General features: G+C 40.5%; 1 protein-coding gene across 2 annotated transcripts; it reads left to right on the forward strand.

The window, feature by feature from the left end:
• On the forward strand, window positions 1,084-10,645 carry LOC109723566 (protein CELLULOSE SYNTHASE INTERACTIVE 3). Of its 2 annotated transcripts, none has more exons than XM_020251992.1 (8): window positions 1,084-1,274; window positions 1,494-1,677; window positions 1,876-2,000; window positions 2,175-5,226; window positions 5,559-8,103; window positions 9,012-9,466; window positions 9,742-9,858; window positions 9,944-10,645. In XM_020251992.1, exons 3-8 carry the CDS (start codon window positions 1,930-1,932, stop codon window positions 10,100-10,102), a joined length of 6,399 nt encoding a protein of 2,132 aa, XP_020107581.1. In that variant the 5' UTR covers window positions 1,084-1,274; window positions 1,494-1,677; window positions 1,876-1,929; the 3' UTR covers window positions 10,103-10,645. The 2 variants fall into 2 exon arrangements, with proteins under 2 accessions (XP_020107581.1, XP_020107582.1); XM_020251993.1 differs by having other exon boundaries at window positions 1,897-2,000.

Below are 11,772 nucleotides of genomic sequence, written 5' to 3' on the forward strand. Positions count from 1 at the left end.
TTCGAGTCAACCAATCATTCACTCTCCCCCAATTAAACACCCTAGAAACTATAATTTACTTGGACTATTTTTTTTATGAAGATTTTTTATCGATGTTATTGGAAAACAATACAAGAGGATCAGATCCAAGAAACGTGAAGTTCCTTTTTTTCTTTTTTCTTTTTTTTTGAGAAAACGTGAAGTTCCCATGTGATGGAATAGTAGGTTCTGGTTATTGTTTTTCGTACGTGTGCGCATAATGCCGCGAAATTTAAAGCTACTCTACTCACGTGTCATATTATCCAATACAAAAAACTGAAGAGCAATATTTTGCAATACTTTACTTTATGTGATTACAACATTAAGATCTCATGACGAACTTAGCGTAGTTGGCTAAAAATTTAATAATTAGGATTTGAAGTTCTAAATATAAAATTCTAGCTGAGTTTATTTTTAGAAAATAAATAAAACGGGTAAAAATATTAACTTAGGTGATTTGAGTGATTTTAATGTGTTTATGGACCTCTTTTTCATTATTATAAGGTGCCAATTTAGGTTCCCTTCTCTTGCGTCCTAAGCATTTAACCCATGCAATACCAATTTTGTATTTTATACTAGCTATATCATCAAAAAAAGAAAAACTATTATAACTAAAAAAGTGTTTCCAGTTAAAATTTTACTGATTTAACCATTATTTAATAATTGTTTCTTTTTACTGAATCAGAGCGAAAATTGATTTGCAGTCTAACAAGTCCAACCACAACAGTTCAACCATTTTTTTAACATTATTTTTATATAAAAACTTTGAAAGAATTTGCTCTTTATTAAACATAAAACTGAAATGAAAAATTTTAAAAGGGCTAAGTCGCAGTGTGGAATGGTACCGGGATTATTCACGCATTGTTGTTATATATCATTCCTTTTTTATAAAATAAATATAAAAAATACTTAACAAAAAGCGGGCTATGTGTGAAAAAAAAAAAATTTAGGGGGCCAAATACAAAAAAAAACCCTACGTAAAAGGAAAAAAGTCCCGAGTCGCAATATGCGAGTAGTATCGGATTATCCTCGCATTTTTCCCTAACTCTTTTCCTCAGCCCTGCTCTTCACTGTTCGATACCCTCTCTCTCTCTAGAGAGCATAAGGAAGAGAGAGAGAGAGAGAGAGAGGAAACTGTAATAAAAGTGTCGAGGAGAGAGAAGGTGAAAGGACGTCCGAAGCCCATGCGCGCTCTCTCTCTCTCTCTCTCTCTCTACCCTCTTCGTCATCGTGCCGCATTGATGCGGATTTTTTAGGTAAATCCACACAGATCTCACTCAATTTCAATGCCTATATAATGATCTTTTTCGTTTCCCCAATTTTTTGTGATCTTTATTTAGTGTGAATGCTGACCGATTCTTTGTGCCAATGTTGATCTTTTGCCTTTTGATTTCTATCTAATTTTACTGTTATTTTTGCTGTTTGTCGGTGATCTTTGAGATCGCGTTTTGAGTGGATTCACATTTTGTATGTAGGTGGAGATCTGATGTGATTCGCACTCTGATCTTGGTTTTCTGATCTGATAGTTAGTGATCCGATCTATCTCACAATAGGGTTTATAGGTCTGATCCGTGAGCTTCGTTGGATAATTTGCGAGGAGGAGGAAGAGGAATTAACGTTCTGCTCTCAAAGTTTAGCTATTTCCATTATCTTTGGAGGGTAAGGTTTATGCAGATTTATCCTGTTTCAATCTATCCTATAATTTGGTAAACTAAAAAGTGCTTACTTTTTTCTTGCTCTTGCTCCTTTTCACCAGTCACTTAATTTTAGGGATTTAGATCTGTTATTTCATGTCCAAAACTTTCAACATCGTAGATATTTTTGTTGGCAGCTGAAGTAATATTTCATATTGTTCAGATAGATCGTGCTTATATGCAGATACAAACCTGTGGAGGTGATAATTAGTAAGCAATGGCGGATTTTTCCTCATCGGAACCACAAGAACCGGCGTCACCTTCTTCTCCATCATCTTCTCATTCACGGTATCTCACACATTTATACATATTTACTTCCCATATATATTACTTAATATATTACTTAATATCTAGCGTGTACAATCACTTCCCATCTTTGTTTTAACTCTTTGGCAACTGGATGTATTTGATTGTTGGGTATTAATGACTCGTAATTCTCACCTCGGTTTTACATTTAATTAGAGAAACAAATGGATCGGCGGAAACGGATGACTCAGAAAGCGCAATGGCCACCGTCGCTCACTTGTTGGAACAGCTTCATGCTAGCATGTCTTCTCCACTCGAGAAAGAGCTTATAACCACAAGGCTGCTCGCACTAGCAAGAGCAAAAAAGGAAACTAAGGTTTTAATCGGCAGCCATTCTCAGGCCATGCCACTGTTCATCTCTGTTCTTAGAAGTGGAACTGTAACCGCAAAAGTCAACGTTGCTTTGACCCTCAGTACACTCTGCAAGGAAGAAGACCTACGCGTGAAGGTTCTTCTTGGCGGTTGCATACCGCCATTATTATCTCTTTTAAAGTCAGAATCCCTCAATGCCAAAAAAGCCGCTGCAGAAGCTATATTTGAAGTTTCCTCTTCTGGGTTTTCGGACGATCACATTGGCATGAAAATATTTGTTACCGAGGGTGTTGTGCCTACTTTATGGGACCTCCTTAACCCAAAAAATAGACAGGATAGAGTAGTTGAGGGTTTTGTCACTGGAGCGCTGAGAAATCTTTGTGGGGAGAAGGATGGGTATTGGAGGGCCACAATCGAAGCTGGGGGTGTCGAGATCATTACTGGTCTTCTTTCTTCAAACAATACTGCTGCCCAATCAAATGCTGCTTCCCTTTTGGCCCGGTTGATTTCGGCTTTTGGCGATAGCATTCCTAAATTAATAGATACAGGAGCCGTAAAAGCCCTTCTTGGCCTTTTGGGTCGAGATAATGATATTTCTGTGCGCGCGAGTGCTGCTGATGCTTTGGAAGCCCTTTCATCGAAGTCCACCATGGCTAAGAAAACTGTAGTTGATGCAGGTGGCTTACCTGTTCTGATCGGAGCTGTTGTGGCTCCTTCAAAGGAGTGTATGCAAGGGGAGTCTTGCCATGGTTTACAGAGCCATGCAGTTCGTGCTCTAGCTAATATGTGTGGCGGTATGACTTCTTTGATACTTTACCTTGGAGAACTCTCCCAGTCCTCGCGCTTAAATGCTCCTGTTGCTGATATACTTGGTGCCCTTGCTTATTCACTAATGGTTTTTGATGGCGATGAAGAGAAAGTGTTCGACCCAGTTAATATAGAGAATATCTTGATAACACTACTAAAACCGCGGGATATTAAGTTGGTTCAGGATCGTGTTCTTGAGGCTTTGGCCAGCCTCTATGGCAATCCTTGTCTATTCAGCAGGCTTCATCATTCTGCTGCAAAAAAGGTTCTAATTGGGCTTATTACGATGGCTTCGGCTGATGTTCAGGAGCACTTAATACTATCCCTCACAAGCTTATGTTGTGACAACGTTGATATATGGGATGCTTTAGGGAAGAGAGAGGGAATTCATCTGCTTATTTCTTTGCTCGGGCTTTCGAGTGAGCAGCATCAGGAGTATGCTGTTTCTTTGTTGGCAATTTTAACTGATCAAGTAGATGAAAGCAAGTGGGCCGTAACAGCTGCTGGAGGAATCCCTCCGCTGGTTCAATTATTGGAAACCGGGTCGCAGAAAGCAAGGGAAGACGGGGCCCACGTGCTGTGGAACTTGTGCCATCACAGCGACGACATTCGTGCGTGTGTTGAGAGTGCTGGGGCCGTCCCCGCCCTTCTATGGCTTCTAAAGAGCGGCAGTCCCAAAGGTCAAGAGGCTTCTGCAAAAGCACTTAAGAAGCTGATCCATTTTGCCGACTCTGCTACCATCAATCAGTTACTGGCCTTGCTCCTAAGCGACTCTCTCAGTTCAAAGTCCCATGTTATCAATGTCTTGGGTCATGTGCTTATGATGGCTTCTCATAAAGACTTGGTGCAGAAGGGAGCTCCTGCCAATAAAGGTCTTAGGTCTCTTGCCCAAGCCCTTAACTCATCTAATGAGGAGACACAAGAGTGTGCTGCATCAGTTTTAGCTGATCTATTTAGTACACGAGAAGATATATGTGATAGTCTTGCCACTGATGAGATTGTCCATCCATGCATGAAGCTCCTGACAAGCAAAACCCAAGTTGTGGCGACACAATCTGCACGAGCTTTGGGTGCTCTATCCCGTCCAGCAAATGCTAAATCCAAGAATAAGGTATCCTACATTGGTGAGGGGGATGTTCAACCCCTAATTAAGATGGCGAAGACATCGTCAATCGATGCTGCTGAAACTGCGATTGCTGCGTTGGCGAACCTCCTCTCAGATCCACAGATTGCTGGAGAAGCTCTAACCGAAGAAATTGTCTTGTCCCTAACAAGAGTGCTTAAGGAAGGCACTTTAGAGGGCAAAATAAGTTCTTCTCGGGCACTTCATCAACTACTGAACCATTTCCCACTCTGTGAAGTGCTTCCAGAGTACTCACAGTGTCGCTTCGTAGTTCGTGCTCTTTTGGATTCTTTAGCTGAAATGGATGTTGAAGGTGTTGTATACTTGGGCCCACTGGATGTACTTGCCTTATTGGCTAGCACAAAAGAGAGCGTGAATTTTGGCTTCCCTCCCTGGAGTGCCCTTGCTGAAGACCCAGAAAGTTTACAGCCTTTGTTTCGGTGTCTGGATGTTGGGCTTCCTATTGTGCAAGAAAAGTCGATCGAAATTCTCTCAAGGCTATGCCAGGAAAAACCTTCTCTACTTGGTGATTTTTTGGTAAGAAGAGAAGGGTGTATTGTTTCACTTGCTACTAGAGTTATAGAGTCCTCTAGTATAGCTGTGAGAATTGGTGGGGCCGCACTTCTCATTTGTGCTGTGAAGGAGAATAGAGTACGTCCAATCGATATTCTTGATGCATCAGGGCTTTTGAGGAAGCTGATCTATTGTCTGATTGATATGTTGAAACTTCATTCTACTTCCAGTTCTCCAGAATCTGAAGTCAGGAATCCTAGAAATTATATGGAAAGAAATGCATTTGATGATTCTGACATTCATGATCCAGCAAGAATTTTGGAAGGAACAATTGCTCTTTGGTTGCTTGCGATTGTTTCTTCTTCTCAGGTGGAGAGCAAACTTATTATTATGGAGGCTGGTGGAGTTGAGATTCTCTCTGATAGACTTGCAAGATACACAGCTAATTCACAGGTATGAGTTTATCGCTTTGTGCTTTCTCTTTTTTCTCTTGTTTCATTTACATTTTTGGTTGCAGTAAATGGTCATTTATTTTAGGATGATTTTGCAATACCTGCACAATCAGTCGTAATTTTTTCCCCACTTAAATTTGGACAATTTTGAGATTTTTGATAAATTCTTATCTAATTCAGGTTCACTGATGTAGCTTCCATAGATATATACATCAAATTTATTCACTGTTACAGCTTCTGTAGATTAAATCAGCATTTCTCATATTAATTATTGTCTTTACCTCACAATCTTTTTAGTTTGTATCTAATGTGTAAATGATTTCTTTAATATAGGCGGAATTTGAAGGGACAGAGGGGATATGGCCTAGTGCACTTCTCCTGGCTATTTTGTTCCAGGATTCAACAGTTGTTCAATCTTCATTGATAACCCGGACAATACCATCTCTAGTTTTCTTGCTGAAGTCGGATGACATCATTGATAGATACTTTGCTGCTCAGGTGATGGCTAGCCTTGTTTGTGTAGGAAATAAAGGAATACAGCTTGCTATTGCAAATTCCGGTGCTGTTGGGGGCATAATATCATTAATCGGGCAGATAGAATCTGATATGCCTAACCTTGCTGCTTTATCTGAAGAACTAAAATTAGCACAAAATCCAGGCCAAGTAATTATGGAAAATCTCTTCAAGCTTGAGGAAGTGAGAACAGGTGCTACCGCGCGCAAGTCCTTACCTTTACTTGTGGACCTTCTTAGACCGATGCCTGATAGACCAGGTGCCCCGTTAATCGCGCTACACCTTCTGACACACCTAGCAGAAGGTAGTGAAACAAATAAAGTAGTAATGGCAGAAGCTGGCGCTGTGGATGCTTTAACAAAATACCTCTCTTTGAGCCCTCAAGACTCAACCGAAACTACTATAACTGATCTGTTATGGATCCTGTACAGCAATTCTGAACTCCTTCACAGTGAAGCTTCTCTCAGCACTTTGAATCAGCTAATTGCTGTTTTAAGAATGGGCTCAAGAAATGCTAGGCTTAGTGCGGCGAGGACTTTGAAGGAGCTTTTCAATTCGGAGAATATACGAGAAACTGAAATGGCTAGACAAGCTATTCAACCATTAGTCGACATGCTGAATTCAGGAAATGAAAAGGAACAAGAGGCTGCACTCAGTGCATTGATCAAACTCACAGATGGAAATATTTCGAAGGCCTCAGCATTGACCGATGTTGAAGGTAACCCAATTGAAACTCTCCACAAGATTTTGTCATTCAGTTCGTCTTTGGCCCTGAAAAGAGATGCTGCCCAACTTTGCTATGTTCTATTTGGAAATTCGAGTGTGAGGACAGCACCAATTGCCACAGAATGTATACAACCCTTAATATCACTAATGACATCGGATTCGAGCTTGGTTGTAGAGCCTTCTGTTTGTGCTCTAGAGAGGCTGCTTGATGATGAACACCATGCAGATATAGCGGCTACTTATGAAGTTATAACTCTTCTTGTTAGCTTTGTTTCGAAGATGAATCATAACTTATCAGAGCCCAGTATAAGTGCCCTAATAAAGCTAGGGAAGGATCGTCCGCACTGCAAACTTGACATGGTGAAGGCTGGAGTTATCGATAATGCCCTGAATATGATCCTTGATGCTCCTGTGTCTCTTAGCTCTTCAATCATAGAGCTTCTTCGAATTCTAACTAATAATAGCAGCATTGCAAAAAGTTCGGCTGCTGCAGGAATGGTAGAGCCTCTGTTCTTGGTTCTCCAGAGACCAGACATTCCCATGTGGGGGCAGCACAGCGCATTAGAAGCACTTGTAAATATTCTGGAAAAGCCCCAAAGTTTGGCGAATTTGAAATTAAGTCCTAGCCAAGTCATCAAGCCTTTGATTTCATTTCTTGAATCCCCATCTCAAGCAATTCAGCAGCTTGGCACCGAAGTACTATTGCATCTTCTTGAACAAGAGCATTTCCAACAGGATATTACAACCAAACATGCCGTAGTTCCTCTCGTGCAGCTCGCGGGGATCGGTATCTTGAGCCTACAGCAAATGGCGATCAAAGCGCTTGAGAGCATTTCGATGAGCTGGCCAAAGGCTGTAGCTGAGGCAGGGGGCATTTTTGAACTCTCAAAGGTGATTGTCCAGGATGATCCCCAGCCCAGCCATGCATTATGGGAGTCTGCAGCACTTGTTCTATCCAACGTTATGCGGTCTTATTCCGAAAATTATTTTGAAGTTTCGATGGTGGTGCTCGTGAAATTGCTGAATTCCACGGCAGAGAGCACTGTTAACATAGCTCTCGGTGCCCTCCTTGTTCAAGAGAGGAATAGTAAGAGCAGTGCTATATCAATGGCCGAGGCAGGTGCGATCGATGCACTGTTAGAGCTTTTAAGATCTCGTCAGTGTGAGGAAGCTTCTGCAAGATTGCTCGAAGCACTTTTTAACAATGGGAGGGTGCGAGAAATGAAGGTTGCAAAATACGCGATCGCCCCCCTTTCACAATACTTATTAGATCCACAGTCCAGGTCGCCACCAGCTAAGTTTCTGGTGACTCTCGCGCTAGGCAACCTTTTCCAGCATGATTCACTTGCTAGGTCAAGTGATGCTGTCTCTGCATGCCGTGCTTTGATAAGCCTGCTTGAGGATCAACCCACAGAAGAGATGACTGTGGTGGCAATCTGTGCTTTACAGAGTTTGGTTATGCACAGTAGAACAAATAGGCGGGCGGTAGCAGAAGCTGGTGGAATTCTGGTCGTACAGGAATTGCTTTTGTCTTCCAATGTGGAAGTTTCTGGGCAGGCTGCATTGTTGATCAAGTATCTATTTTCAAATCATACACTTCAAGAGTATGTATCAAACGAGCTCATCAGGTCTCTCACCGGTAAGTCCATATTTATGTCTACCCAGGCAGAGCCAACTTACTGCCTCTCTTATTTGTTCAAGTACACTCATAACTGAATCGAGTCTCAAGATTTGTCTTGAGCTCAGCTTGTTTTACTATAACCAAGTTGAGCTCAAACCAAAGTATGTTCATTAACAGCTGGGGTTTTTTTGCAGTCCTAAGTGAAAACTTATTTTTCATGATAATACGACATTTGTTGCGTAATTATCACTTTATATTATCATATAACTGTAACGGAAGATTTATATCTGTCTACATTGACCTTCTTAATCTTTATTAGAGGGATGCTTTGGTCGTTCTCACTTTTTGGTCCTTTTGCTGCACATTTGCTGCACACAACTATTGCATGTTTATTGGCTCCATATGGATGAAAACCATTCAGTTCTTATTTATGTCCCCTAGTTCTTTGTTTTTTGTCTTGTACTCTATTATATTTGTATCTTCCTGCTTCCCAAACTCATGTTCCCGTGCTTCAGTTTTGGTTGCTTAGCTCATTGTTTACCTACTGGTAAATTAAGGTTTTCTTTTCATTTCTTCTCATAGTACATGGCTAGTCCGGTGGGTAACTTGAATCTTTAATTGCAAAATTTAAACAATGGTTATACCCTTATTGGTTTTCTGTTCACGGGGTGATTTCTTTCTCTATTTGATGGTCCAACCTGCTGGAGTTCTTTTTCTTCTAATAACTTGGATACCATAAGAAACATTAGAATCACCACATGCCAAGGTGAAGAACATAAAGAACACGCTGTATGAAGATTGTTCTAAATCTGTTGAATGTATGCTTGTATATTGGTTATTTTAGTGTTTATTCTTTATTTTAGTTCATATACTATATTTAGTACTTCTACTCATTCAGCTAGTGCTAAAGTACCAATTTGCTGCAGCTGCTCTGGAGAAAGAGCTGTGGTCCACAGCAACCATCAATGAAGAGGTGCTGAAAACCATTTACGTGATATTCACTAACTTCAAGAAACTCCGCACTTCTGAAGCGGCAACGCTGTGCATCCCGCATCTAGTGGGTGCTTTGAAATCCGGAAACGAGCCTGCTCAGGAGACCGTACTCGACACCCTCTGCTTATTAAAAGAATCATGGTCACAGATGAATGAAGACATTGCCAAAGCCCAAGCCTTAATTGCTGCTGAAGCTATACCCATTCTTCAAATGCTTATGAAAACCTGCCCGCCCAGCTTTCATGAAAGAGCCGATAGCTTGTTACACTGCTTGCCCGGATGCTTGACTGTGACCATTAAACGCGGGAACAACTTGAAGCAGACCATGGGAAGCACGAACGCTTTTTGTTGCCTAAAAATAGGAAACGGTCCTCCGAGACAGACCAAGGTAGGCTATATTCTTTGTGGAACCCCAAAAATTTCAAATCGAGCAGTTGGGAAATTAAAAGTTTGGAGTTTTTGCTGTGGGGTGAAGCTGAAATAAGTTTCAGGGCCCAAGAGTAGCGTTGATTTGAAACTCTACTTCTGCTGCAGTGGAAAGCTGTGGAAGAGATTAAGAAAAAAGCTATTATTGCTTTTCCAAAACACCGTTAATTGCCAAATGAACCATGACAATCTCTTAGAGTTGTGTTTTACCTGCTTACTATGATATGCGATTCTCAGGTGGTGAACCACAGCACGTGTCCAGAATGGAAGGAGGGTTTTACTTGGGCGTTTGATGTTCCCCCGAAAGGGCAGAAGCTTTATATTCTCTGTAAAAGCAAAAATACATTTGGAAAGGTATGCATATTTGTTATTCTCTCTCCTATGGGGTTCTTAGTTCATGATTTCATTATCTAACTGAGATTTACTGATTACATTTTAGTCAACCCTCGGGCGAGTTACCATACAAATAGACAAAGTTGTGACTGAAGGAATATACAGTGGATTCTTCAGCCTCAGCCACGATGGTCGGAAGGATGGATCACGGACACTCGAGATTGAGATTGTATGGTCAAATAGGACATCAAACGATGGCATCTAAGATTGTTCAGTGGTAAAAATCTATCCAAAAGCCTTCATAAAACCAAGCATGAAGAGCAAGCTAAAAGAAGCGCTCTTAACGTATCATGTATCAGTTTGTTCTGCATGAATGATGTCTAGTATTGCGGTAGCAAGTGGAAGACTGACTGGCCCGAGAAGCTAGGAAGAATATCCAGCCTGGTTATCACCAGAGTCTGTAGGTTTATCAATGGTGAGATTATTCTGAAGGCTGCTGATTAGTTTCTAGAGTTGATTGTTGCTGTACAAACTGAGATTATCCTGAAGGCTGCTGATTAGTTTCTAGAGCTGATTGTTGCTGTTAAAGTTTGTACAGGTAAGATTTTGCTTCTCTCCTTTGTAATTAGCATAAGCTTGTGATCATTTTAAGAGGATCATCATGGAATGTGGAGGATGGTAATACCTTAGTATACCACCATTACTCTTTTATGATTCTTTAGACATATTTTACTTGCTGTAATCTAGTGGATAAGACGTATTACGATCTATTTTTTCATCAACAAAAACTTAGCATATATTGTCACAATCTCCTGTTGCCATTCGCGAAATACTTATTGTGGTACAAAAAGTCGAGAAATCACATCTCGTAGGAGATGAACCCTAAGGAGAGGATCAATAGTACATGACATAAAATAGATTATCGCACTATTAGTGGCTCTATAATTCAAGGCCAACCTTTGCATACTTGTGTTTAAGAACCTACGAGTAGGGTTGTTTTTGTAAATTTCTCTCTATAGATGTACCATATTATTCGGCACAATATTTCTGCTTTGACAGTGCTGGAGACTAGAGAGTGCTGGAGACTGGACAGTGCTTGGTTCTATCAAATTTTCGATCGTTTGATGAAAAAATATGTGGTTTGAATGATAATAGTCTCTTAGGGTTGAGTAGATGGTTGGTTGAATAATATAATCTAACGAGTGAAAATGATTAAAGGACAGATCGAGTGGTAAAAAATTCGATAGTATCATTGGAGGGTGGTTGATTGAATAGTATAATCTAACGAGTGAAATGATCAAAAGATAGATCGAGTGGCAAAAAATTCGATAGTACCAAAAGCTTGGTATATATCCTCTGCAAAGAGAACTGTTAATGATTTTTTAGAAGGGCAATGATAAGAGTTATTGAGTGCAGGTTTTAAGTTTTAAGCCCAAAAAAGAAGCTTAGACGGTAAGAAAAACTCAAGTGCCCGCAACGAAGACCAGCACAGAAGACGCTGTCAAGGTGAATCAAGTGTTAGTTTTATTTGTAACTTCGAGGAAGCTCATATTCGTAGAAAGAGAATATGAATTAATTAGAGAGAACGAATTTCAAAAAATATAGAAACTAAAAATAGAGAGGAAGAATCCACGAGGAAAAAAAAACTAGAATCAAACAAAAGGGTAGGCGAAGTTTGGGATAAGGTCCTGTTATGCCCCTCTCTCTCACTCGCTCTCTCTCTCTCTCTCTCCTATAATAAGTTAAGCGGCAACAGCCGCAACTGCTATACCCCAAATACTTACGGATGACAACCAAAATCAGACCAACTGCGCCTAGAGCAAGTCGCAAAAGATTTGGTGGTTGATATCCGATATCCAAGTTTGAATTCTAGTTAATTTATATTTCTAGCTAAGTTTATTTCTAAATAAAATAAACAAAGCGGGTAACGTGCTA

This window comes from Ananas comosus, linkage group 17 (genome assembly GCF_001540865.1).
Source record: "Ananas comosus cultivar F153 linkage group 17, ASM154086v1, whole genome shotgun sequence".
Taxonomy (NCBI): Eukaryota; Viridiplantae; Streptophyta; class Magnoliopsida; order Poales; family Bromeliaceae; genus Ananas; species Ananas comosus.

What these genes read in the sequence shown, in the direction of transcription:
- LOC109723566 (XM_020251992.1), top strand. Translation starts at nt 1,930, where the DNA reads ATGGCGGATTTTTCCTCATCGGAACCACAAGAACCGGCGTCACCTTCT. An exon ending in CCATCATCTTCTCATTCACG is followed by an intron (nt 2,001 to 2,174) that starts GTATCTCACACA and finishes ACATTTAATTAG; the next exon opens with AGAAACAAATGGATCGGCGG. An exon ending in GTCCTCCGAGACAGACCAAG is followed by an intron (nt 9,467 to 9,741) that starts GTAGGCTATATT and finishes TGCGATTCTCAG; the next exon opens with GTGGTGAACCACAGCACGTG.